The sequence below is a fragment of the Phyllobates terribilis genome, unplaced genomic scaffold (genome assembly GCF_046119375.1).
Source record: "Phyllobates terribilis strain yellow unplaced genomic scaffold, ASM4611937v1 Scaffold_3__8_contigs__length_932513732, whole genome shotgun sequence".
Classification (NCBI taxonomy): domain Eukaryota; kingdom Metazoa; phylum Chordata; class Amphibia; order Anura; family Dendrobatidae; genus Phyllobates; species Phyllobates terribilis.
In genome coordinates, this window is record NW_027362763.1 from 549,246,269 (window position 1) to 549,274,220 (window position 27,952).

General features: G+C 39.8%; 1 protein-coding gene across 7 annotated transcripts in view; it reads right to left on the bottom strand.

The window, feature by feature from the left end:
- Positions 1-1,502: 1,502 nt before the first annotated feature.
- Positions 1,503-27,952, bottom strand: part of PHACTR2 (phosphatase and actin regulator 2) — a 240,027-nt gene continuing 213,577 nt past the window's right edge. For all 7 annotated transcript variants that reach the window (XM_073671367.1, XM_073671365.1, XM_073671371.1 and 4 more), the window contains 8 exons: positions 26,780-27,275; positions 22,367-22,557; positions 19,418-19,574; positions 18,533-18,588; positions 16,590-16,651; positions 14,948-15,085; positions 7,412-7,488; positions 1,503-7,021 (listed from right to left, as the gene is read on the bottom strand). In XM_073671367.1, coding sequence (XP_073527468.1) covers positions 7,006-7,021; positions 7,412-7,488; positions 14,948-15,085; positions 16,590-16,651; positions 18,533-18,588; positions 19,418-19,574; positions 22,367-22,557; positions 26,780-27,275 — 1,193 coding nt within the window. In that variant the 3' untranslated portion in view covers positions 1,503-7,005. The remainder of the gene's footprint in view (positions 7,022-7,411; positions 7,489-14,947; positions 15,086-16,589; positions 16,652-18,532; positions 18,589-19,417; positions 19,575-22,366; positions 22,558-26,779; positions 27,276-27,952) is intronic.

Below are 27,952 nucleotides of genomic sequence, written 5' to 3' on the forward strand. Positions count from 1 at the left end.
TAGGCCAAAGCAGCAACAGTCTGAAACTGGATATGCTGGATCCTTATCTCCTCTGACAATCATGTCGGCTAAATCCATCAATATAGGTGGGCTTGAATGAGAGGAAGTTTGTGTGTATGGGGGAGTTTAAGAGAAGCAAATTTTTTTTGTAAACTTGCAAGTTCGTTAATGGACATATTGTAGTACTTCTATGATATTTATGATCTTTGTATAAAGGACTCTAAAGCAACTGAGAATTTGTAAGTTTCTTTTTAAAATTTTCAAACCCAGTTTGAAGTGGCATGATTATAATAAGCTTTAATAAGGCACATATTCAGAATTCACCAGATAAATGAAAAAGATCTTGTTTGCCAAGCTAGATGGCCGTTATGATGTTGTTTTTTGTATGGCAATTATAAGATGAACTACTTCTATTTTATCATACGCACATAAAAAAACTTTGGCAACAAAGCTGGAGTTTTTGAATGACTTTAGATGATGTTGTCACATACCAGTTCTCATTTAAAATGCTTTTAACCCCTTCCTGACTTCGCCAATTTTTATTTTTGCACTTTCCTTTTTTCTATCCCTACTTCCACCAGCCATATTTTTTTCTTTATTTTTCGGGCTACAAGCCCATATGAGGGCTTGTTGCGGGACGACTCATTATTTTCTAAGACACCATTCACTTTACCATATATAATGTAGTGAAAAATCCAGGTCGGATTAAATAGTAAATAAAACACAATTATGCCTGTTGTTTTTGGGGGGGTTCAGTGTGCAGGAAAAATGACTTGTCAATATAATTCTTCAGGTCAGTACAATATATAGATTACTTTATATTTTAGTAGAAACTTTATTTTTCAGTCGTTGGGGCTGTATGAGGGTTTATCCTTTGCATGGCAAGCTGTAGTTTTCATTGGTACCATTTTGGGATACATAAAGTTTTCATCACTTTATTGCATTCTTTTGGGAGCAGGGGTGGTCCAAAAATGGCAAATGTAACTTTTTCATATGGATGAAATAATTTTAGATTTTTATATATCAGACTTTTATGGATGTGGCGATATATATATATAAAAAAAAAATATTTGTATTTCTTTGTTTTGGGCAGATGGGAGTGATGTGAAACTTAGTTGTTTTTTTATATTTTGAAAAACTTTTTACCTATATTTTTAGTCCCTTTAGGAGTTACTTGAACCTGTAATCTTCTCTTGATAACAATCTCCTATAAATGCCGCTGTCTGAGACTGACCGTGGCATTTCAGTGGCTAAACTGACGTGGTCTGACCATTGCTGTCAAAGGCACGTTTCAGCTGTATAACACAGCTGTCACCCACCATGCTCACATGCGAACCCTACATTGCACAGGGGAATATTGAAAAGGGGTTAGTCCCTGAAGTGACCTCTTAACTTTCAGGGAACAGGTCAGTACATGTATACACCTGACTCAGGACAGTTGCACTTTTACTAGAATTAAATGAAAATATAAAAGACCACAATATGTTTTATTACAAGGCATATAATAGGAATAGAAACCTTTATTCTAGAGGGCCATATTAGACATACATTTAGCTAAGCCTAAATGATCCATTATGTATTACACCCACCATGATTGCTGGCATAATATTCAGGAAAGGCTTGTGTCATAATTTCCAGTCTAAGTGTTTTTGAACAATGTAACAATACTCCATGATAACAGGCCTCAATTGTTTTTTATATACACATCATAAAATTAAATATACATAACCATTGACATATCTACAGGTCACACAATTTCAATAAACTGGAAGAATCTCACAAAATCATTTACAAGCAAGATTGTGTGCCTAATTGAGGGAAAGTAATCCGCAAGGAGTTCCACTACACATCTGCGATCACATCTGGGCACTCGCTCATTACATAACTCCCATATGCTCAACAGTAGTCCTCAAGATCTGAAAGCCACACTTGATGGGGCGACGTGCTTTATTACCTTGACATGTTTGTAAGGCTGGGCTCACACGAACGGATAAAAAAAAAATTGTTCGATTTTCATCCAGAAAAAAAGAACAATTTTCTCCCAGATGGTGGTCCGTATGCAATCAGATTTTTTCTATCACCAGTTATTAACACTTACAAGACCAGTTTCCTCTGTTAAGAACTGCAACGCATCTGTAAAAGATGGTTGCTATACGGATGATCCATATGGGAACCGTTTTTTCTTGCACAACCATAGAGTTGAACAGGTGAGTCTGATCCAACATAGGGAAGAAACCAGAGCAGTCATTTTTTTCATGCGAAGATTCGGTCTGTGAAAACAACTGCTGAACAACCCAATTCAATAGCGTGGTGTCCAATTTTTCAAGGACAGCACTCGGACTGAAAATCCGATCGTGTGAACCAACCCATAGGAGCTTTTATGAGAATAGTAGAACCGAGAGCAACGAGGATTTTTTAGATCCTACACAGCTATAAACAAACATTTCATTCATTGGTTTGGATCAGTAAAATAAAATATAAATACATTCAATGGTGCAGCCACTGAAAACCTACATACAGTTTAACTGCCATTTACAAAAAAATATATATATATTTACATGATTTTTACAACATTCCAAGTCTTTGAGCAATGCACGATTTACTATACAGGCAGCATTTATCAAGTACATATAACCTTTATACTTATGTAGGCATTTAGCTGGCTATGTAAATATAATGTCCCCCAAACTTACAAAAAAGAAAATCACTAACACCACCAGTACATACAACATTGATAATTACAAGGATGTGGGTGGACTGTCCATTAACACTGAATAATCTAGGACACTTTACTCAGGACAAATACTCTATAAGTGAAAATGGAGGAAGTCGGGGAAAAATGGGAGTTGTAGTTCTAGCGTTGCTGATTGAAAAAGGCACAGAAGTAAAATCCAAAAGGTGGACATTTATTAAATAAATAAGTAAAAATCAGTACATAGAAGGGCAACGCAAATACTCTACGAAAGTGTTCTGGTCAAACTAGAAACTGTGGTCAGATATTTGGCCCACATTTACAATGACAAGAACACAACATGCCTTGGCACACTAACATTTCTACATTGTGTGTCGTTCTACTACTGTATCCAGTCTACAAAACATTCAGAACGGTCTCTTCTTGGCATTAAGATTGTGCTCCCCTTCACAATATATCATTCTTAAAAGTGAAGGAAAATTTCTATTCCATCCAGTTGCTTGCACGGCTCATTGGCTTTAGTGAGTAATAACTTGCAATGGGTCCGCATTATGCAATATCCAGGAAGGGCAGTCAAACGGATTACTTGGCTGCATACAGTGGGCAAAAAGGATGATGCTTGTTAAAAATGCCCTGAATACTATGTATTTGCACTTTTTTTTTTTAAACCCCTTAAGGACCAGACAATTTTTCATTTTTGCCCTTTAGTTTTTTCCCGCACCTTTTTCCAAGAGCCATCAGTATTTTTTTTTTTTTTTTTACCCTCGTGTTTACTTAGCTATATGAGGACTTGCCGGATAAGTTGTAGTTTTTATTGACTTAATTCATTTCACCATACAATATACTGAAAAACAGATAAAATGGTGAAAAAAAATGCAATTCAGTTATTGTTCTGGAGTTCGTTTTTACGCTATTTATTGTATCGTAAAAATCACATGTAAACCTGATTCTCCAGGTCAGTTTGATGACAGCAATATCAAAATTGCATGGATTAAAAAAAATAAAAATTAAAATGATGAAAAAAAAATGTTAAATTTGTAAACATTTTTTTCCAAGATCAGTAATATTATTTTCAGTCAGTTGAGCTGTCAGAGCTTATTTTTTGCATAGCGAGCAAACGGTTTTATTGACTCCAATTTGATGTACATACATCGTTTTGATCGCATTTTATTGTATTTTTGGGGAGGTGTTCCGATTTTTGTTTCTTTATGGTGTTCATAGTACAGGTTAATTCATTTCATATTTTGACATTTATTTATTTTATTCACTTATATAGTGCCATTAATTCCACAGCGCTTTACAGACGTTATTGGAACGATCCCCATCAGGGCTCACAATCTACATTCACTATCAGTATGTCTTTGGAGTGTGGGAGGAAACCGGAGAACCTGGAGGAAACCCACGCAAACAAGGGGAGAACATACAAACTCCTTGCAGATGTTGTCCTTGGTGGGATTTGAACCCAGGACCCCAGCGCTGCAAGGCTGCAGTGCTAACCACAGATATAGCAGACTTTTACGGACATGCCAACACCAAAAATGGTTATTTTCTTTATTTTTAACAGATGAAGAGGGGGTAATTTGCAGTTTTAAAAGGTTTTTTTTAGTCGCCTTAGGTCACAAACTTGTGATCATTTGATTGCTTGTTCTACAGTGTAACAAGTGTAAATGGAGGTCTCCTATGAAGCCAGAGGCTGGGCTTCACAGGAGTACCAAGATGGTAGCCATGGGTGCCTTCAGCAGGCTCTCGGCTGTCATGGTAACTGATCCGTACCCTATGATTGAGTCATTGGGAGTTGATGCGCGTGTGGAGTGGGTTCAACTCCAGAGTTCCATTCACACATGTGGACCCCAGTGTGGTTGTATATTTACATCCTTTTGCGCAAAGGGGTTAAAAATTTGACAAATCCTGAAAGGTTGAGCTGGCCATACACATTATTTGAAAGTCGGCTGAAATTTTCAATTTAACAATTTAAAATGATCAATTGGCAGACAATTGTCATGTTGGCCATTATCTGGAAGGATTAGAGTGGTTCTTTAACACAATTGTTTAATCAGTCTAAAACTTTAGTTGATTATGAGAGCAAAAATATTCCATGGATGACCTAAAATCATTTCACGCTTCACTAAAGACTAACCACAGAAAATATATAATCTGCAGTCTGTTCAATGCACACAACAGAGATTTGCTGTCTGTGCTCTAAACATAGAGGAGGGATCCTGGCAAGTTTAGAGTGACTGGAGATGTGCACAGGAAGGGAGAGCAGGGACAGTGCATACACATTGCAGGCTCCCCACAGAACAAGTAATCTTATCAGCTTGTGGCCTTAGCTAGAAAGAATGGAGCTGGTTGTTACACAATGCTAAATTACATTAGAATTAGTGACTACATTACAAAGCTCATTGTTTCCCCACAGTACACTAATCTTGTGTGATGCCTGTATCAACCCAGGTAACATTACTTACTGCAGAAAAGTGTCAGGATAGCATATACGGTAGTTGGGATGAGAAATGTCAGGAAGGAGAAACTGAGTGCAGTGATTTTTCTATCTTGAAACTGTATACCAGTCTCTAGATGGTGCTTTGTAGGTGAAGTGGGTGGGAACAGAGTAGGAGCAAGAAACAGATATAGCTTTGCCTTTTGGGAAATGTAGCCTAGATGCACAAAGGGAGAGCAGGTAGTAAGGTAAAGATGTAAACCATAACAAACAACAAGAATAGCTCCAGGGGCCTGAATGGGAGCTAAAAAATTTAAAACAAAAACGTAACAGGGGGAGGGGGTTTGAAAATTCATTATAATGACAGCCAGATCATTTTGTTTTTATATCCAAAAAACCCTTTAAGGATTCCAGAAAATGTCTTAACAAACACAAGGTTGGGACCAGGTTTATTCAATGATAAAGCTTCACCTCCCACGGACATAAAGTGCACTTAGAAAGCTAATAATCCGTTAAGAGACTGACACTTTGGACATTTGTGACGTGATACAATATATAAATGTAACATTGCTCAGATGTGCTGCTTTGCTGTTCAGCTTTCTCATACTTAAAATTTCTCTGGGGTGTTGATCCTTGAAAGAGAGAACATTAACTAACTGGGCAGAGGTGAGCAGAGAAGGACCTCATGTTGTGCAGTGATGGGGGAAGGGGATATGTGGAGGGAGTGTACACGGAGAAAGACTACTAATAAGAGAAAAGGGCCAAATAGATGACCTGTCACCATTTCATATACTGTATTTATATTATCCAGTGCATTGATACATGCATATATTCTGTTCTCCAATATACTTAAGTGCTAGCTATTTATTAAGTAAACATAGTAGGAGCCTGACTGCAGGGTACTATGAAATACATACAAACATACATGAATAGTAGTTACATTGCCAGTTCTGACTTCACATTTCAGCTATACTTGTCTTTACAGACTTGCATCCTTCATTAAGAGAGATGGGAACACAGATGCAGGAATGAATGCCCCAGATATCACACAGCTGCCTTCTTCCCTAGCTGCCGTGTATCTAAAAAATATACATCTGCCTTCTTACTTATCCATCAAGTTAGTGTTGTGGCCGATTGTCACATTTTCTCGCATTTTACATTTAAACATAGCATCATATCCATCATAGAAGAAGTTTTATTGGGGTGGAAAAGTCCTATTTTCAGTGCAGTCACAAAGGAATGTGCATCAGCTCCTGAAACCGTCACTTCCTCTTTGTATGGTGGCATGAGAACGCAACCCTTTTTATTTTCAGATTCCTCCTAGAAAAAAAAACTTTTTCTTCAAGAAACTAACCAATATGGATTTGAAGATGATTGCTAGCCCAGATGCAACAATCAGAGGTTTAAAAAACACTCTCAAAAAAGCAGCCCGCAGTTGTTGTCAATGACTTATTACTTGACATACATTTACTATGGTGGGTTAGTGCGGCTCCAGTTTGCTCTGGGAAGTCTGCAGGAAGTGTACGATTCTCACATTGTAACAAAGGCATAGACAATTTAAGCCAACATGGCGGTTGGAACCACAGCGAGTAAATAGCCCATAACTGCTGCGCGAGTCTAAGGCATTGTTCTTATGTTTTTAAATAATTTATAATACTTGATTGTCTGGACACAAAATGAAAGCAACAGTCTGAGTAGGAATAATAACTGCACAAATTAGAGCAGACAAATAAAAACCCACGTTTTCACTGTAGCTGCTTCTCGTTCTAGGATAGAGACTCCAAGAAATGGGCATATACTGAGAAAATACAGAGCGCGCTTGAAGAGAATGTTTCTCCAGTGTGACCTGGATTCTTAAACATTCTTCATTCTTCTACTATGGACGGTGAAATCTAAAATAAAAGACATTATTGCGGTCAAACATATATACAGTATATGTTACTGGTGTTCTATTTACCTATATAAAGAATAAAAGAGAAGAGCATTTCAGGAGCATCTGTTGCGCAACGTTCACTCAGTGCTGCTGCTACATCGCAGGGCAATAGTAGTGCATGTGACGCAGAGGATATTGCACATGCGCAAGCAAGTCGCAAAAAATCCAATGAGGTTGGACTCTCTTGCGACTTGCTTGACGCGGTACTCTTGGGGCTGCAATGTGACCCCATTCACTTCTATTGTGCTGCGATGTAGCAGCGGCATTGAGGGAACCTTGGTCGTGTGACATGTTAAGGCCAAAGTTGCCATGTAGCCCTAGCCTAAATGAGAATGAGAAAACTCCTCACCTTGTAAACTGGCGACTTTCTTCATGCACCTCCATTTCTGTACTCTTAAACTCGTTGAGCTCTTTCCTTATGGCAGCCTAAAAAGAAAAAGAAAAAAAGTAATCTAGGTAGCAAAAAACAGCTGCACAATTAGCAACTCATCTAAAAAACAGAAAGGAACAAAGGTCTCCAAAAATTACTACAACAATGGAATGATTTCAACAGAACACAAAACATAGAACCCACAATAGAAACCAAACCAGTTCTATCCATTATACAGTACAGACCAAAAGTTTGGACACACCTTCTCATTTAAAGATTTTTCTTTATTTTCATGACTATGAAAATTGTACATTCACACTGAAGGCATCAAAACTATGAATTAACACAAGTGGAATTATATACTTAACAAAAAAGTGTGAAACAACTGAAAATGTCTTATATTCTAGGTTCTTCAAAGTAGCCACCTATTGCTTTGATGACTGCTTTGCACACTCTTGGCATTCTCTTGATGAGCTTCAAGAGGTAGTCACTGGAAATGGTCTTCCAACAATCTTGAAGGAGTTCCCAGAGATGCTTAGCACTTGTTGGCCCTTTTGCCTTCACTCTGCGGTCCAGCTCACCCCAAACCACTTCGATTGGGTTCATGTCTGGTGACTGTGGAGGCCAGGTCATCTGGCGTAGCACCCCATCACTCTCCCACTTGGTCAAATAGCCCTTACACAGCCTGGATGTGTGTTTGGGGTCATTGTCCTGTTGAAAAATAAATGATGGTCCAACTAAACGCAAACCAGATGGAATAGCATGCCGCTGCAAGATGCTGTGGTAGCCATGCTGGTTCACTATGCCTTCAATTTTGAATAAATCCCCAACAGTGTCACCAGCAAAGCACCCCCACACCATCACACCTCCTCCTCCATGCTTCACGGTGGGAACCAGGCATGTAGAGTCCATCCTTTCACCTTTTCTGCGTCGCACAAAGACACGGTGGTTGGAACCAAAGATCTCAAATTTGGACTCATCAGACCAAAGCACAGATTTCCACTGGTCTAATGTCCATTCCTTGTGTTCTTTAGCCCAAACAAGTCTCTTCTGCTTGTTGCCTGTCCTTAGCAGTGGTTTCCTAGCAGCTATTTTACCATGAAGGCCTGCTGCACAAAGTCTCCTCTTAACAGTTGTTGTAGAGACGTGTCCGCTGCTAGAACTCTGTGTGGCATTGACCTGGTCGCTAATCTGAGCAGCTGTTAACCTGCGATTTCTGAGGCTGGTGACTCGGATAAACTTATCCTCAGAAGCAGAGGTGACTCTTGGTCTTCCTTTCCTGGGGTGGTCCTCATGTGAGCCAGTTTCTTTGTAGTGCTTGATGGTTTTTGCAACTGCACTTGGAGATACTTTCAAAGTTTGCCCAATTTTTCGGACTGACTGACCTTCATTTCTTAAAGTAATGATGGCCACTCATTTTTCTTTACTTAGCTGCTTTTTTCTTGCCATAATACAAATTCTACTAGTCTATTCAGTAGGACTATCAGCTGTGTATCCACCAGACTTCTGCACAACACAACTGATGGTCCCAACCCCATTTATAAGGCAAGAAATCCCACTTATTAAACCTGACAGGGCACACCTGTGAAGTGAAAACCATTTCCGGTGACGACTGCTTGAAGCTCATCAAGAGAATGCCAAGAGTGTGCAAAGCAGTCATCAAAGCAAAAGGTGGCTACTTTGAAGAGCCTAGAATATAAGACATATTTTCAGTTGTTTCACACTTTTTTGTTAAGTATATAATTCCACATGTGTTAATTCATAGTTTTGATGCCTTCAGTGTGAATGTACAATTTTCATAGTCATGAAAATACAGAAAAATCTTTAAATGAGAAGGTGTGTCCAAACTTTTGGTCTGTACTGTATATGTATCTAGAGATAAGCGGATTAGTTCACACAACCCTTGTCCATGGTCCAGGTTGGTGTTTTCTTCCTGTGGACAGAAACTGCACACATTTCTTGAGCTTTCTGAGTTCCCCGGTGTGGCGTTTGATTCGCCAGTCTGGCGTGACGTCATCTGTGTAGAATGCAGTGCACAGGTGCCTTATCCCCAGCCCGGCTAAATCGAGCTTGGGGTCCTAAAAACTTAGGAAATTCCTGCAGCTCCTGTCCACTGCCAGAGTGCACCAACCTGGACCGTGGACCAGGGTTGCACAGAGCGATCCGCTTATCTCTATATGTATCCTTTGGAACTCTCTTAAGATCTGTACATTAGGACGTGATGCTGGATAACACTCTAGAATACAGTTCCTGCAGTGTAAGTCTTAAATTACAAAAGCCTCCCCCCCATGCATTATCATTTTTTCCAGTCTGATCCTTGCTGACAATGGTATTATTTTCTTCATTTCCACTGGGCAATGTTTCAATCATAATGATAATCGTTATGTATAAAGGAGAATTAGATGTTGGAGTATTGCCTTAGGTTGCATAGAGCACTAGTCACATTGCATCACACCTGTTAAGCTAGAAGGCACAATGCCTTTTAATCTGCTGTAAATAGGTTTAAGGGTTTTAATATATTTTTTTTGTACAATAAATATATCTGTAACAGTTACAATTACAGAATATTTTAGATGAAAGAAAGCCATCCTTAATAATGTGCTTATTGTAATTTGCAAACAGATGGATGATTTCAAAGTACAGCTTGATTAATTAGACTCCAAAACATATCAGAGACATTTGGTAATCCTTTAAGAGCACAGATGAAAAGAAAAGGCGGCCTTCTAATTAGCAGCTCCGAATTCCTCTTTTTCACTGGCCCTGGGGCTGACAGGATGTTACGTGCAGAAGGGATGACTTGGCTTTACTAAAACTAACACAAATTATGATCTCTGATTTTGGGATTGACAGAACAAAACCCAGCTCCTGAACCTTTAATCTGTTCATATCCAGCGCTGTTATAGTCTGTGCATGAAAGGCATGCCATCTGCTGACCCAATTTTTCTTTTCTGATTCCTCGAAGGCCATTCACACAAATGTTTGGAAAATTACACATTTTGGAAAAACAAAAATAAATGAATTCACATGTTGTGTACTCAACAACTATGCCACCATACAGTATATATAAGCCACCTGGAAGCGAACAATTAATTACCTGTAGAAAATGTTGCAAAATAATAAAAAGTTAGGTAACTTTTTAAATACTTTAAACTTACAATGTACTAATAAATGTATGAGTTTACAGCAGCTTTAGCTGTACACTAATGGGTAAACCAAGTATGAAATTCAGAGGGTTTCCTTTTACCAAAATAGAGTGCATTGTGGGAGCTTAGGTGACAAGTACACCGCCAACATGTTAAGTCACATATTAGACAGTCGGGTGCTAAGAGCACCCCTAACGAATGTAGTTTGAGAGACAACCCATTTAACGAACAGCCAACACATTTGTGAGAGCTCTTAAAATGCGTCTTGGAAATCCCAAGCCCTGGCTGCCATTGTGAATAAAGCTAAAAACTTTAGAAGTGTATATGGGGAGGAAAAAGGTTTACTAATGTTCAGTTAGAGACACACACGGTGTAATCGACTCCTCTCCTTTTTGATAAGAACTTTTCTTGGCCCAGATTCTTCTTTACCAAGCATATTTACAAGTATAACATGTTATTAAAGTTTCGCAGTACCTAAAGCAAAAGTTTGACCAGATATTCTAAAAGTTGGAGGTCAAGTTTAATAAGTTGACAGAGGAGTCAATAATTTATAGTGCAAAATAGGCAAATAGAGGAAGGCGTGTCCAAACTTTTGGTCTGTAATATCTATCTATCTATCTATCTATCTATCTATATACACAGTACAGACCAAAAGTTTGGACACACATTCTCATTTAAAGCTTTATCTGTATTTTCATGACTATGAAAATTGTACATTCACACTGAAGGCATCAAAACCATGAATTAACACATGTGGAATTATATACTTAACAAAAAAGTGTGAAACAACTGAAAATATGTCTTATATTCTAGGTTCTTCAAAGTAGCCACCTTTTGCTTTGATGACTGCTTTGCACACTCTTGGCATTCTCTTGATGAGCTTCAAGAGGTAGTCACCGGAAATGGTCTTCCAACAATCTTGAAGGAGTTCCCAGAGATGCTTAGCACTTGTTGGCCCTTTTGCCTTCACTCTGCGGTCCAGCTCACCCCAAACTATCTCGATTGGGTTCAGGTCTGGTGACTGTGGAGGCCAGGTCATCTGGCGTAGCACCCCATCACTCTCCTTCTAGGTCAAATAGCCATTACACAGCCTGGAGATGTGTTTGGGGTCATGGTCCTGTTGAAAAATAAATGATGGTCCAACTAAACGCAAACCGGATGGAATAGCATGCCGCTGCAAGATGCTGTGGTAGCCATGCTGGTTCAGTATGCCTTCAATTTTGAATCAATCCCCAACAGTGTCACCAGCAAAGCACCCCCACACCATCACACCTCCTCCTCCATGCTTCACGGTGGGAACCAGGCATGTAGAGTCCATCCATTCACCTTTTCTGCGTCGCACAAAGACACGGTGGTTGGAACCAAAGATCTCAAATTTGGACTCATCAGACCAAAGCACAGATTTCCACTCGTCTAATGTCTATTCTTTGTGTTCTTTAGCCCAAACAAGTCTCTTCTGCTTGTTAGCAGTGGTTTCTTAACAACTATTTTACCATGAAGGCCTGCTGCACAAAGTCTCCTCTTAACAGTTGTTGTAGAGATGTGTCTGCTGCTAGAACTGTGTGTGGCATTTACCTGATCTCTAATCTGAGCTGCTGTTAACCTGCGATTTCTGAGGCTGGTGACTCGGATAAACTTATCCTCAGAAGCAGAGGTGACTCTTGGTCTTCCTTTCCTGGGGCGGTCCTCATGTGAGCCAGTTTCTTTGTAGCGCTTGATGGTTTTTGCAACTGCACTTGGGGACACTTTCAAAGTTTGCCCAATTTTTCAGACTGACTGACCTTCATTTCTTAAAGTAATGATGGCCACTCGTTTTTCTTTACTTAGCTGCTTTTTTCTTGCCATAATACAAATTCTAACAGTCTATTCAGTAGGACTATCAGCTGTGTATCCACCAGACTTCTGCACAACACAACTGATGGTCCCAACCCCATTTATAAGGCAAGAAATCCCACTTATTAAACCTGACAGGGAACACCTGTGAAGTGAAAACCATTTCCGGTGACTACCTCTTGAAGCTCATCAAGAGAATGCAAAGCAGTCATCAAAGCAAAAGGTGGCTACTTTGAAGAACCTAGAATATAAGACATATTTTCAGTTGTTTCACACTTTTTTGTTAAGTATATAATTCCACATGTGTTAATTCATAGTTTTGATGCCTTCAGTGTGAATGTACAATTTTCAAAGTCATGAAAATACAGAAAAATCTTTAAATGAGAAGGTGTGTCCAAACTTTTGGTCTGTACTGTGTAATATATATACACATATACATACATATACACACACACACATACATATACACACACAATATATATGTTATGCACTACTCACAAAAAGTAAGGGATATTTGGCTTTTGGGTGAAATTTATGGAAAACGTGAATAGTTCACGATACAGTGATATCGTATCATGAAAGTAGGGCATTTAAGTAAAAGCACGCAAAGTAGATTTCCTCATCTCAAACCATTTATTGAAACAAAATGCAAACAATGGTGGGTATACCCCCCAAAATATGTCAATGTCTCAATAACTTGTCATGTGGCCTTGAGCATCAATTATAGGTTGACAATGACGTCTCATGCTGTTCATAAGTGGAGCTATTATATGCTGAGGCATGGCATCCCACTCTTCTTGCAAGGCGACCCTCAGGTCATTGAGGTTCTGGGGTACAAAGTCACGAGCCTCTACATGGCGAGTCAGCAGATCCGATAGGTTTTCTATGGGATTCAGGTCTGAAGAAAGTGCAGGTCTCTCCATTTGAGGTGCTTCAGTCTCAAGCAGCCGTTCCCTAATGATGCAATGATGATCTGGAGCATTGTCGTCCATAAAGATGAAATTAGGCCTGTGACTGGATTAATGAGGTTATTGAAGTAGTAGGGCTGGTCACAAAGTGTAGGGCAGTTCTGTATTGACTAGACACACCTGCCCACACTAACACATCCACCACAAAAAGCTCGTCTGGTGACAACAGTGGCTGATGAATAACGCGCTCCTTGACATCTCTAACATCGTTGGCGGCCATTATTTTTGCTCAACATGAATGGACTTTCATCAGTGAACAGCACCGAGACACACTGGTCCCTTGTCCAGCGTAGATGCTCCCTGGCCCATGCAAGACAATGGTGGTGTGGTCAGGCACCCTTGCAGGTCGTCAAGCATGCAGACCACGCTGATGTAAATGATTCCTAATGGTCTGACATGACACTTGAGTGCCTCTCACCTCCCTTAAATGTGCCTGGAGTTGTGTGTCATTGATCTTCCGGTTGGGAAGGGCATTGTTCACAATCAAGAGGTGATCAGTGTGGGATGTGGCCAAAGGACATCCACTTCTCTGCCTTTCTGTGACTCTTCCAGTCTGTCTGTATCTCTGTTAAAACCTGCTGATAACACTCTGACACTCTAAGCTCAGTTGCCACTTCCGTCTGAGAATATCCTGCTTAAAGTCTCTCAATAGCAAGGTACTGTTGATAAATTGTTAGGTATCGTCTTGGTCTCATGATGTCAAAATGTGAACGATATCATGAGGAGGACTGTTTAAATACAAATTTCTAATTTAACTCTGAAATTTATTGAGTGATTCATGGATTAAACATCTGTTGTGAATTTAGCCATTAAGTTCCTTGTTAGGGAACAGCAAGTTGGGGAAAAAATACTGAAACAATGAACTGTTGGACATGTGCCTTCAGAAGTTTAGAGACAGTCACATTTAGTTCACCTGAAAAGGTTAGAGTGGATTGTAGGGTCATCCTGAAATTTCACCCGAAAGCCAAATATACCTAAATTTTTGTGAGCAGTATATATTAAATAAATTGCTGTTGTCTGTTCTTTAAGCAACAACTGATCCAACCGGCACCATATTTGGTACAAAGGTAAATCTGGCACTCCTGAAGGTTTAGCTGTCTAGGTGCTACCATTCTCAACATATTCGCCAAAAAATGGAACACAAAAGTGAATATTTGTTCAAGTCATTTGGCTGTAAACTATCTGCCCCAAAATTGCCACAAAGGTAAATCAGGCATTTCAGAAGGCTTTACACCGAGAGATTCAGCTCTATATGACCTACATATTCATTATATTTACAGATTTTAAATGTCCAAATGTCAGAAGATTCATAAACAACAAGTTACAAAACATGAGTATTGCTCTCAGTCTGAGAGAGGTATGAAAATAACTAATCCTGCTGTCATCTTAGACTCTTTCAAAGGATCTCTTGTTTTTCTAAACATTTAACTTATTTCAGATCTGGAGAAAAACACACATAACTGGTATTGTTGGCTGCGCAATAATTACAAATTTAGACAATATATTACATACAAAATATCTGAATTGACATAATGGAGTATGATAGTACACAAATGTATGTTTGTCCTTGCCTTGTCAGCTGGCGTTAACCTTGCCCAGGGCTTATCCGCGCGGCGGTCATAGTCCAGGGAGTCAGTAACCTCGACATATTCGTTGAAGCGCAAGATACGTCTGGCCTGCAGTTCAGCCACTGAAGGCCTCAGGCTGAGCTGGAAATGAGAAGCAGAGAAAGGAGAACAGAAAGTAGTTACAGCATCCAGCATCAGATGTTAATTGAGTCCAAACACTATATTAAGCGATTGAGGACACAATTCTTATAACAAGGGCACTGAGAAGGGTCTAAAAATAAGAATCTATTAATATATGACCTAAATATGTTACTGCTGTATTTCCTCAAACTGCTGTCCTACATACAGTAAATTGTTGGTGTCAATGTCAGAAACTATACATGAAAATTGTATAAACAGTAAGAGACAATTACAATGCATGAGTGTAAGTTAAGATAAAGGTTCGCCTTTAAAAGGATCAGTCACTAGGAGGATGCATTGCATTATTAAATAAGTATCTTAGCCCTAACAAGGCTAGTGTTTTACTCACTTATATAACCCTAATAATTCCACAACCCATCATCATCACTGCCCCCATTGGGGATCACAATCTGAATTCCCAATCAGTATGTCTTTGGAGTGTGGGATGAAACCCACACAAACACGGGGAGAACATACAGACTCTTTGCAGATGATGTCCTTTGTGGGATTTGAGCTCAGGACCCTACAGTGTCAACACTGAGCCTTCCTGCTGCCAATATTTACTTTGATGATCCATATCAGAAAAGATGTATAATCCTTTTGAACCATCTCCTTGAAATTAAAATGATCATTTTAGGAGACCAGCTAGAGCATTTACTCATATACCCTGCTGGGGAATTTTGAGTTAACAGACCCAAAAGGCTGCGTTCACACATTGCGTATTTTTGCGTGCTTTTTTGCGCAGGTAAAAAAAGCAGGAAAATACGCAGCGTAAAAAAACGCAGGAAAATACGCAATGTGTGAACACAGCTGAAGACTGCTTAATGACCTGAGTGGAGAAGTCTACGGAGTTATGCAACTCCAAAACAGATGAAATAAGCACCTATTATCAAGTGTCCTAGGTGTGATTGCATGTGATCAGCTTAAGGTCAAGGGACCTTTCTGACATGGGACTATTGTTCAAAGCAAATAACCTCTTTAAAACATCTTCATTGAGACATGTCAGAACATATTATGTGGGTTGATGCCCTATGACCTTCACTTGCCAGAATGAATGGGCCTTGCCAATCCTCCAAAGTCCTGATTCCTTGCTCCTTTGATTCAGAGCTCCTGAGTTTGTAATTTGAAATGTTCCATTTGTAATAATGGGAGAATGAGCATGCAAAATATAGCCTCGCTGCAGGTAAGGGCAGGCTTCCTACTACAGACTTTGCCCCTTTCTTTCACATCAGAGATCTGAAAATGCTGTTAGAAGCATTGTGCTCATCGTTCTTAGAATCTGTGCAGACAACAGGCCACAAACTCACTTGACTATGACATCCTCTGAAACACAATCAGATGTTTTTACGTTGATTCAGTGCTGAGCTAAGCACTAGATCTTGAGTTAGGTGTAAGAGTATTTTTAATTTCCAGTGCAAAAAAGGGGCATAGTGCTCTCTGTTCCAGATCAACTAAGAATGCATACCTTCCGTGTCAGCCTTCGCTTCAGTTCTCGTCTTGCTTCCTGTTCTTCTTCTTCATTCTTTTCTAAGGTACAATAATATCACAATATTTATATTTGTGACTTACAGGAGATATAATTATTTGTTATTAACTAAGCAGTTACAGAGCAATAACCACTCGAATAATGTTACTGGTTGGCAATGGCTTAGTAAAGTACGAGGCAGCGCAGGGTTAGTGCAAACAGTGAGACCTTACTCTATCACGGTGAGGCGAGTCACAGAGGTTTGTGCGATCTCACAACCCATAGGTTCAGACACTTTTGCTACAAAGTGGGGTCCTTTAGTGGGGCATTAACCCCTTTTGGATAAAAAGCGATATTTAGAAAAACCACCAGCCTCAGTCTTCCAACTGATTTCCTAAATAAAAAGGCCAGTCCAAGACTGGTAATAAGTACTCTTCACAGAGTATCCGTCGTTTTTATTTTTATTTAAAAAATCAATAGTACACATGAAAATAAGGAACTGTGTAATATATATCATATCAGAAAAATAGTTTTTCTCCTCCTGGACTGATTATTCATTTTCAAAATTCTCAATTCTCTGACTAAATCTGTATTCAGTGCAGACAGATTGTTACATTACTGACACAGGAGATGATAGTTTTTGCTGATAAGATTCTATAGAGAAGAGAGGGGGAAGAGATGAGCTCTGCCTCTAGCCTCCCTCTCCCTCTGCCCTCTCCTCTACATAAAATCTTCAGTGTAGCAACTGCTACCTTCTATCCCAGTGATGTAACAATTTTCTTCACTAAATACTGATTATTACCCAAAGTTGAGAAAGAAAGATCAGTCCTGGTGGAGAAAGGAGCCGATTTCTCTGATCAAATATATTACAAAGTTTCTTATCTTCATGTGTGCTATTGATTTATGAAATAAGAATTAAAAAGACAGTTTTACTTTAAACCATATGAGCCGGATTCATCAAGACTGGAGTTGTTCATGCTGTTTTTGATGGGGGGCGTACTCGAGTCAGATGTTCCTGATTCATGAAGAATCTTTCCAGGAATCTGGAATGTCTGATGAGTGGCGTGTGCTTCCATGAGCCAAACCAGAAATCTCACTCCAGTCACAGACTGGAGTAAGATTTCTGGTGTAGGAAATGCCACAGCTCATCATGAATTAGATGTGCTGTGGGATCTGCCCGTTCCGCCCATTTTGTCGGAGCTGGGATAAACTGGAGTAAAAACGCCAAAAGTCGCAATATTTTGGAGTGAGTCAGAGTTGGGGCTAAAAGTAAAAAATGGACATGTTGTGATTACAGGGAACACGGGAAGAGTGGTGTGGCTGCTGTAAATACCCTAGAAGTGGGAAAGGCTGCTGGGCCTAGATACTAGCAAAATTGGTGGGGAAAGGGGCAGTGAACAGTGCCTACTGAAGAATTGGCGAGAAGCCTGCTCTGACAAAGTGGGGAGGACAGAAAACTATTTTTTACTACTTAGGTGTTCTCGAGCTAGCCATTTCCGGAATAAAGGAGATGGGGTTTGCATTGGTACCACTTTGGAAAATATTAAACTTTTTGATATGTTATGGTCTGTTTTTTTTCTGAGGGGAATGCATAAAAACTTCATTTTTGGTATTTTTTTTTTTTTATTTACCATGCAGAAAAAAAATCATGATAGTTGTGTCGTTTGGATTGCTAGGGGCTCAACGATACCAATTCGGTTTAGATTTTGTTGTTTCTATTTTTTTTAATAAAGCTTGTTTTGATGTAAAAAATTATTTTTTGTGTTTAACTTTTTTTTTTTTTTAAGACTTTTAGATATTTTAACATATTTGTTTTACAATATTTTTTAGTCCCACAAAAGAACTTGAGCCATAGTGGTTAGACAACAATGGACATAGCATTAGTAATGAAAGCCTATTTTATGGGCATAACAAAAAGTGAAATTCTCTTTAAGTTTACTAACGTCTTAAGATGTTCCTTTGTTCCAGTTCTTCACAAGTTGGTCTCTGACTTAATCGTCTAAAAAAATAAAATAAAAAACAGGCCATACATAAGATGAATTTCCCTGTGAAATGCTTTCAAAATACAATAGTGCTGATAATACCAGATTAACACCAACATAAGGCCTACAAAAGTGGGAGAGAGAAGACATCCATACGTGGTCACAAAGGAATGGCAACCATGCAGAACATTCTATCTCTATATATATCCTCAATCATATCCCCTGATTTGACCAATCTTTACATACATCTCTGCAATAACCTAAAATTCGATGAGAATCTGTCACCAGGTCCACCGTCAAGATTTTGCTCTCAATTTATTACCACTGCTTCTCTGAGTACACCGTTTATTTTTTTTTTAAATCTGCCATACGGTTCCAGAGATTTAGGCCTTTATATTTAGTGCTACTTTTATGGTCTTTACCCAAGAGAGGGTTGCTCACAAGGTAATAATACAGAGCAGCCCAAAGACATGCCCTAGAGAATCCTGTGAGCCATGCCCTCTTGTAAAGACCATAAAAAATAGCACTAGACAAAAAGGTCTGCATCTTTGGAACCGTATGACGATTTAAAAAAACAAAACAAAAACATTACTCAGAAGCAGCCAGAATAAAAGAACGGCAAAAGTGGTCACTTTTGACCTGGAGACAGATCCTCTTTAATGTTTAAATCCATAAGTCTTTGTAATCTACTGTGGAGAGTTTTCTTAAAGTAATTACTTCACATTAAAAGTGAAATCAGCCACAATTTTGCTACATTTTTGAAAATCTTCAGCCAACCTTTGAATCCAACGTGCAAAGATCAGCAACATGTGAATAGGGTTTTAAACTGTCTATGGAAATAAATACCTTACTAATTTTGTTCCAATCTGCTGCCAAAGCTCTTGCCGTTCTTCTTCAGAATTACGTGGTAGAATGTTCTTGTCTTCTAAATCCTTTTTAGACGGTCTGTTGCCAAGCTTTATAGCAAGTGTATCTCTTCTACGGATTTTACTGGCTAAGGTACCTGACAGGCAAACATACACACAATCAGGAGTTTTATTATTTGGGTCATCGTTGCACCAAATATTTAGATATAACAATACACAAGTGTAGTGAAAACAACGTTAGTCTGCTGCTGTTTTCATGTAGCTTTATAAGCGCGTCTAAATACACCGGCGGTACTATGTGCAGAGTGAAGTGCAGATTCAGCCAACAGCTGCGGAGCACGGAGTGATGTCGAAGGAGGAGACTGTTTGGCATCTTCTTCTGTATAACCCAGTAACATGCAGCCATTTTGCTATTTTATCCTGGAAACTTGCATATGAGGAACCAGAGTGAAGGAATTCACATCACTTATGTTACACGATTCTAGTACCTCCATAATTTGTGTTATGCATACACAGTGCTTGGCATCCCTCTCCAATTCCCATATAACATCCGGCACAGTGTATATTGTGCCCAGCATAAAGCGCTCGCCCTCCTGCACAGTGCCTGGTACAGGATGCTGTTCACATTTGTTGTCCATCACAGTCTGCTTCGCCAGGAATGTCTTAGTATGCTTCCAACTGGCAGCTGTGTACCAGTATGTGTGTCTATATTACTTATATATGTGTGTGCATGCACCATTGCTTTAGGTGTAATCAAGTATAGGTGAAATGCTTATTAGAGTTAAAAGGGGTATTTCAATCTCCAAGATCATATCGCGCTATGTAGTAGGTGTAATAATAATAATATTAGCAAATACCTCCAATTAGAAATGTAGTATAGTTCTTCTGATAAGCTTCTGTAATGCTCTGCACATGGGGTAAGTGACAAAGTTTATGTATACATGGTTATGACCACTAACAGCTAACTAACTGTCACTATATGAGTGGTCATAACCAAGGATACCTAAGCTACTACAGTGCCTGCACAGGAGGTAAGCAACATAACAAATCAGAAGAACTATACTACGTTTCTAACTGAAGGTATTTGATAATATTTTTAAAATTACCACACTTACTACATATTGGGACAGGATCTTGGAGATGAGAATACCGCTTTAAGCCAAACAAATAGCAGGACCCTGGTCCAATGGCCATGGCAGTAGTCTGTAGCCACCGGACCAGTGCCCTGCGAACCTTCTTTTACCTGCTGGCATCCCCTTCTAATCAGAAGAGGCAACATGGCAGCTGGACCAAGGAAGTGTGAATATTTTTGCTTATGCAAATGATATTTTGCACATCTTCTAATGCCTCAGTTTTAATGACTAAAACGCTATATTAAATGTGATGTGATGGGATGTTGTTCCAGGGAACGAGTCTGATTGCCGAATGTGGAGTTGGGAGGGAATTTTTCCCTAATATGAAGCTATGGGCATCTGCATCAAGGGGTTTTTGCCTTCCTCTGGATCAACATGTTAGGCTATAGGCTGAACTCGGTGAACTTATGTCTACCGTCAACCTTAAAACTATGAAATATATAATGTAACGAGAAATTACCGGTAATGCCCCTGCATTATGCCATCAACAGGCATCACACGTTAAAAACAGCCCCAAATAATTATTTTACACAGGGATAGGATTTTTTTTTTTTTTTTTTTTTTAATTCTTGTTCACATCGTACAGATCATTGTATCAGCCCTGGACAAACATGGATAACTACAAAGCTGCTGCCCATATTGCAGTGACAGATTTGGCACTAGAGGGATAATTCCATAGTAGAATGTTCATACAGTAAATGATAGCATAAACTATGCTAAGAAATAAATACTTTTTTTTTGTAAGTTTTCATGAAAGAATTATTATTTTTTTTTTTTTTAACGCGTCACTCAAATACCTCCTTCAGGCGTCATTCAGTGCTGGCCATGTGTCCACTATAAACTGTATTTCCCACAATTTCCCTACACCTTGTGCACAGTGCACAGTTACCATCAGCTATTCCTGATCAGTATATGGCAGTGGGGGCAGAGCAGACGGGAAGATGCATGCTACTGTGCAAGGTTTTTAACGAATAAATGTAATTCTAGGTCTGTCCCAAACACCCTACGTAAAGGTTTTAAATCCTCCATCCCGTACAAAAGAACACCAATCACAGTGCAGATTTCATTAAGCCTGAGCAAATTAAAATAAATGAAAACCGAGTTCTCATTGGTTAGTGTGGGGAACAGTATAGATAAATGAGGCCGAGCTGTATTTATATTATATTCAAAAGGTAGGAGAGACAAAGCTATTAGTGCTTTTAATGAGAAATAATATCGGTTACTTTGGCGTTCAAACAGCAAAATGATGGTTATGTAATGTGCATGAAGACCAGTCACAAAAGTAAACGAGGGATCTAAGGGCAATAAGTATGTAAAAGCATTCGGCGTGCAATTAGCAGGGGAATATGTGGTATAATCCTTTAATGCAAAACATTTCATAAACTTGCACTCAGTAAAATAGTGAACCAAGTTTGGAAACAGTGTAACAAGTTAAAAATGTTCTCAATGAGACATGGTAATGTATTCATTTTATAAATGTCATCTATTTAGTGTTCGAAAATCAGTTTTTCTGTTCCATTAGAGCAGAAACATAATGCTGATCTGTGACATGACAGACACAAGAGTCACCCAACAGACCACAATGACTATAATGGGGTCCCTTTGGTTCCTGGCATTTCAGTAACAATAAAGCACAGCGCATTGTCCTTTTATTCTTCCAGTAAGAATGACAAGATGAAAAAACAGGCGTGAATCTAGCTGTAGTATTGTCCTATTCCTCTGTACACATATGAACAAATTCACCATTTCTCCAAAGTATACAAAGCAACATAGTACAAAAATATTAAGTTTCTTACTTTCTGTGCTGTCATCATCATCGTCATCATCATCTGTATAAAGGATTGGCCCATCTGAGTCGGAGTCACTGGTCTGGCTTTCTCTGCCTTCATTTTCTCCGTTAAGATTGATCGAAATATCAGAAGGTTCATCAGTCACTTCTTGACTTTTCAGACTTGAGAGGTCTTCTTGGCTTTCCAGAGGCAAGTCACTAAAATGAATATTACATAGAAACTTTAATTAACATGCATATGTGTATGTGTAAAGTTCTCTTCTGAATGTTTGGTCCAGTGGAGGGAAAGATTAGCTCTTTTGGGGCAGACTGGATCATGCATCGTGGTTTTGCATGTGACCCTTTCCTGTGTCCTTTCCCTTTCCTGGGTTGAGTTTGATGAAGTGAACATTAGTCTTCTTTCAACAGTAATAAAAGGGAACGTGTCATGTCGGGCAACACCATTAACCTGCAGATGTCTGATTAATCTGCATGTTAATAGGGTTAGGAAGATGCCTGGCCACCGTAAAAAAAAAAAAAGTGCGATTTGGGAGAAAATGGACTTTATTCCTCCCTAGAGCTGCAGCTTTCAGTCATACTGGTGTGTTGGCAACAGTCATCGCTCACAGCATTGAGAGTCACGGCTGTAAGTGTGACGCTCGCAAGCCCTGCCCAGGGAAGATGGGGGGGATACTCGGAGCCGGGTCAGATGTTGAGGGGGATGCAGCCATGGCCTGGACCCGTTCCGTGCCCAGGGCCGTCACATTAAAAATGGTGTTAGGGCTTTCCGGGTTGAGTGGTAATTGTCGACTACGCCACCTGTGGTGTCTGGTGATGGGGCCACCAGCGCCGCTACAGTCCACTGAGGCCCGGTGTCATGGCGGCTAAAGTTCTCGCTGCTCCCCACAGGCGGAGCGCGGCCTCAGGGCAGGCAAGGCAGGATAGAGGGGGGTTAGTAGTGCGGGGAGTACGGGCACCGCGTCGCGTGGTATAGCGCGTAATGAACAGTCCGGAGGCCATAGGGATGAACTTCCAAAGCTTTACGCACAGTTCTCTCAAGCAGCGCAAGGCTTCTCCCTGCTCCTCGCGGAGTCCTGCGGCCACCAGGGACGGGGGTCCGACTACCTCCGAGGAAGTCCAGTGTGAGGTAGCATCCCTACACCAGAGTGTTCCTGCACTACAGACTTTACCCTTTCCCGTCTGTGCGTGTGTAGATAGGCCGGGTCTCCCTCTGAGCTCCTCTAAGGTGTAGGGCTCGGGTGGCAATTCCTCTCCATCCGAGGCCCGGCAGGATCCTCAGGGCCTAACCGGGCTTTCCCGTCCTGGACATAGAGTGCGAGGTCGGGTGTCGGGGGCCGGTACCCTTCTTGCAGCCGGAATCCCTCTGAATAGATCAGGTAGGCGAGGACAGGTGGCGTGCTCGGCTCCGTCTGCATCCTCCCCGTGACCCATTTGCTAGGGAGCCACACTCTAAAGCTCCCGGGCCTTCTTGATCCTGGTCCTTGGCCGGGTTGAGACATTCCTTGTCTGCAACCTTCCTCTCGTCCCATGCCGGTGCAGGCCCACACAGGATCTGCGCTCCCGGAGGGAAGTCACATTACACACAGTATTTTGACAGCACAGTGACAGCCGACAGACTAGCAAAGGCTAGACTGATGGACCAGCAGGTAAAGACAGAACCGAAGGACCAAGATCAAAGATGGCATGCTATTAAATATGAAATTTGAAGTGTAACTAACTAGTGTTCCTCCACCCACACCCACTAACTGGTTCCTACCACTTTGTGTTCCCCAGTCTCCCTGTAACCAGGGGAGCAGCACTAGTGCATACTAGCTCCCTCTGGCGGAATGTGGTGTTGGATGCAAAAGGCTAGGTCACTACCATCACACCGGCCTTACCTCAGAGGAGGAACACCACACTCCATTAAAGAAGTGCAGCATTCCTGTGGCGGTCGAACCCTCAGGGGAGCCACATAAGCACGCCTCAGAACTTTGATTGACAGCCTTGTTCTGCAGTGTATCAGTGCAGAGCGAGCTGTCAATCATAGTGTCAGGGCGTGCCTACAGCCACCGCTCACAGTGATGTGAGCTGTAACTGTAGCTGCACCAGCATGCCTGTATAACTGAAAGCTGCAGCTACCAGGAGTAATAAAGTTCATTGTCAAAAGGCTGCACTTTTAGTACGGTGGCCGGGCAGCTTTCTAACCAGGGCTGTGGAGTAGGGAGTCGTGAAGTTGGAGTCCATTTTGGTGGAGTTGGTAGAAAATGGACCGACTCCAACTCCTAAAATATATAATAAATTGGGTTCATTAGTACAATGCAGGATGTGCTGTAAAGGTTTTCATAAGAATTTGGTAAAGTTATGAAACGTCCTATAAGTGTCTATTCTATTCCTGATCTAAGTATCTAGGCTTAGCCGAGATGAATCTGTGCTGCACTTTATGTACATGCTCAGTAGTGAGGCCGTGCTGTGGAGTCGGAGTTGTGAAGCAGGGAAATTGAGGAGTCGGAGGTTTGGCTTACCGACTCCACTGCCCTGTTTCTCACCCAATTAACCTTAAGATTAACCAGATATCTGCAGGTTAATGGTGTTATCAGACATGACAGGCTCTCTTTTAAACTTTTTTTTTTGTCACCATATTCTAATACCCATAACATTTTTATGTTTTTATGACAACAGGAGAAGCTGTAGTTTTCACTAATACCATTTTGGGTAAAGAGTTCATTATGCAGTATAATTGACGTGGAGTTCAATATGATTACTATGATAAAAAAAAAAATACTTTATGTTATGCTACTTTTGCATAAAAGAATCACTTAAAAAAATAGTGTTTTTGATCATATTCTGAGAGCTATAACTTTCATTTTTCCGTTTACAGAGCTTGTTTTTATTGGTACCATTTTGGGATACATACAACTTTTCAATCAACTTTCAGTTTATGTTTGTAGGGCAAGATGTACAAAAACAGCAATTCTGGCATAGTTTTTAAACTTTTTTTAAACAGCGTTTATCTTGTACTGTACAAATGCAGCAATTACCTAATGTGTGTTTTTTTTGTGGGTCATTTTTTTTTGCCTACATATAATAAAGCTTGGATGCTTTTTTAGAAGACCATATCAGAAATTATGTAAAATATATAAAATTCTCGTTCTGAAAGTTAATCCTGTCGAATGACACTAGGGAAGAGTGTTTTAGGGCGGTTGGTTCATGCATCATGGTTGTACTTATACCCCTTCCCTTTATTCTCTCCAATGCCTCGGTTGAACTTTATGGACAGCTATCATCTTTTCAGCTATACTAATTATGTAACCTTTTTTTTTTTTTTTTTTTTTATTCTTTCATTTTTCAAAATTTTTTTTTTTTTTTTTTTACACTTTAACACTTTTTAAAATTTTTTTTTTTACAGTAATTACTAGTCCTACAAGAGGATTTAAACTACAAAGATTTGAATATGTGATCCTTTGATCACACTACACTGCACTACTTATGTAATACAATGCATTTTCTAGCATGTCAGTGTTTTGACAATGTATTTGAGTGCCAACTAGCGGGATCTGATAGGCTGCCATAATAAACCATCAGCACCCCGTGATTACAGTGGGGGGTGAAAAATTGAGTAATCTTCCATTCTGTCAAACTCCTTGGATGCAGCTGTCACTATTGACCACATCAGAGGGTTTAAAGTGCTGGGATCTGAGCTGGCTCAGGTCCCAGCACTTGCAACAAGTGCCTAGCTATGTATTACAGCCAGGTGCTACTGCAGATTAGAACTTCGTCCCATCACTGTGATGTAACTGTATGTCCAATTACGGTAAACTGCTTGCAATCTGGTTGTATCATTACGTTATTTTGTAGGATGGGGCTAAAATTTCCTATTTCAAGGGGTACATGCACACATTGATGTCACAGTAGTACAAAACTGTGCATTGAATTTAAAGAACAGAGATAATATGCACGGTGATGATATAGTACAGATAAAATGATGCTACAGTACAGACATAATCTACATTAAGGCCAGAAATTATGCAAATAGTGACAGTACAGAAATAAAGCACACTACAATATCATAGGACAGACATAAAAGGTCATCGTTTAGACTATGACCTCCCAGCATAACTACAAAAAAATGATTAATAATCAAAACATAAAATCTTACAAAGCAAGGATAAGGCAGAGATATCATGTTACAAAAATAATCCAAAATTTAACCCACCCTTCCATACTCCATTGTTTACTAACAGCATCATATGTCTAAATGAAGATGGACCATTTCAGTTTTTGGGCCCCAGTGCTATGCCTGCTACCTTGGTAGTTATGCCCAGCAGGATAGCATAAGGTAAGTGGGCACTACATACTCTTATCTAAAATACATTGGTTAGCTAGTTTTTCAGCAGTTAAAGTATTGCTCTATATATCTAGTTAGTATTCTCTGAATGTTTACCTGGGATTTTCCTCATTAGCACATGTTGCCCCCTCTTCAGAGACGGTTACAATGATGTCTTTTTCCTGGGACGGTGTATCATCACAACGACCAGCAGTGTGACTGGACTGGTTCATCTCCTGGATTTGAACTGTTGTGTTACATGTTCGTTTCATTTGATGGTTTAGAGCAGGGGAAGTGGACTGTGGGTTGGGCGGCGGTTCCGTGACAGAATCATCTTTGAGACTTGTCTCCGAGTTCTCAGAGTCCAAATGACGCTTCCCTTGCTCTGTCCAATCCACTTTCTTTTGGCCTAAACTAATACTTGAATGCGATAACACCGATTGTTGAGTGCCATCCACAGATACAGATAACGCTTTGCTGGGCATTTTTTTGGCCCGTGATGTGCTTGAGGTGCTTGTTTTACTGGATATCTGCTCCTTTTTGGACCGGGATGAAGATGTCAGTGTGGCAGAAGTGGTTTTACTTGCAACAAGTTTCTTGCTGGAAGAAGCAGCTGGAATAAAAATAAGTTAATAAAAAAATAATTAATTACTGAAAACATTTTACCAACAGTTTTCAAAGATTTTTAATTTATTATTACTTTTGTCAGATTCAAGTTATTTCTGTGACCATTGTGGGTTTTTCTTTCATTAAACGAGGGGTACCAACAATTTTGACCACGTGTATATATCTATCTATCTCATAAAACATAAATAAATATCTATCTATCTATATTCCCCTTTCAAATGGGCCTCGGAGAAATTAAATCTAATATATTACTAGGAGCATCACTGACTCTCTTGCTTTGCACCAGTCTAGATAAAGATCACCAAATGGGTGTCTGAAATAGCCAAAATCAATGTATATACAATATATCACATCAATAAAAACATTTATTAGAACAAATGGAAACAATGAAAATATAACTCTGGTTTTGAATCACTAATGCAATTTATTTTTTCAGCATTTAATTTATATTTATATATATCCAGAGACCCGTTGGAAAGTTCCTGGAGATGTTCCGAGCGGTATTCGAGGTTACAGGCCGCACCTCCTCAACTGCGTCATCCCTTTTGGCTTTAAGTCAGAGCATGGACCCCTTGGCCTAGTATTCCTTATGCTTCTGTACCTTGGTGACAGAGTTGGCTTTGAATGAAGGAACCCTGGTGGTAACCTTCTGGCAGGTCCTGT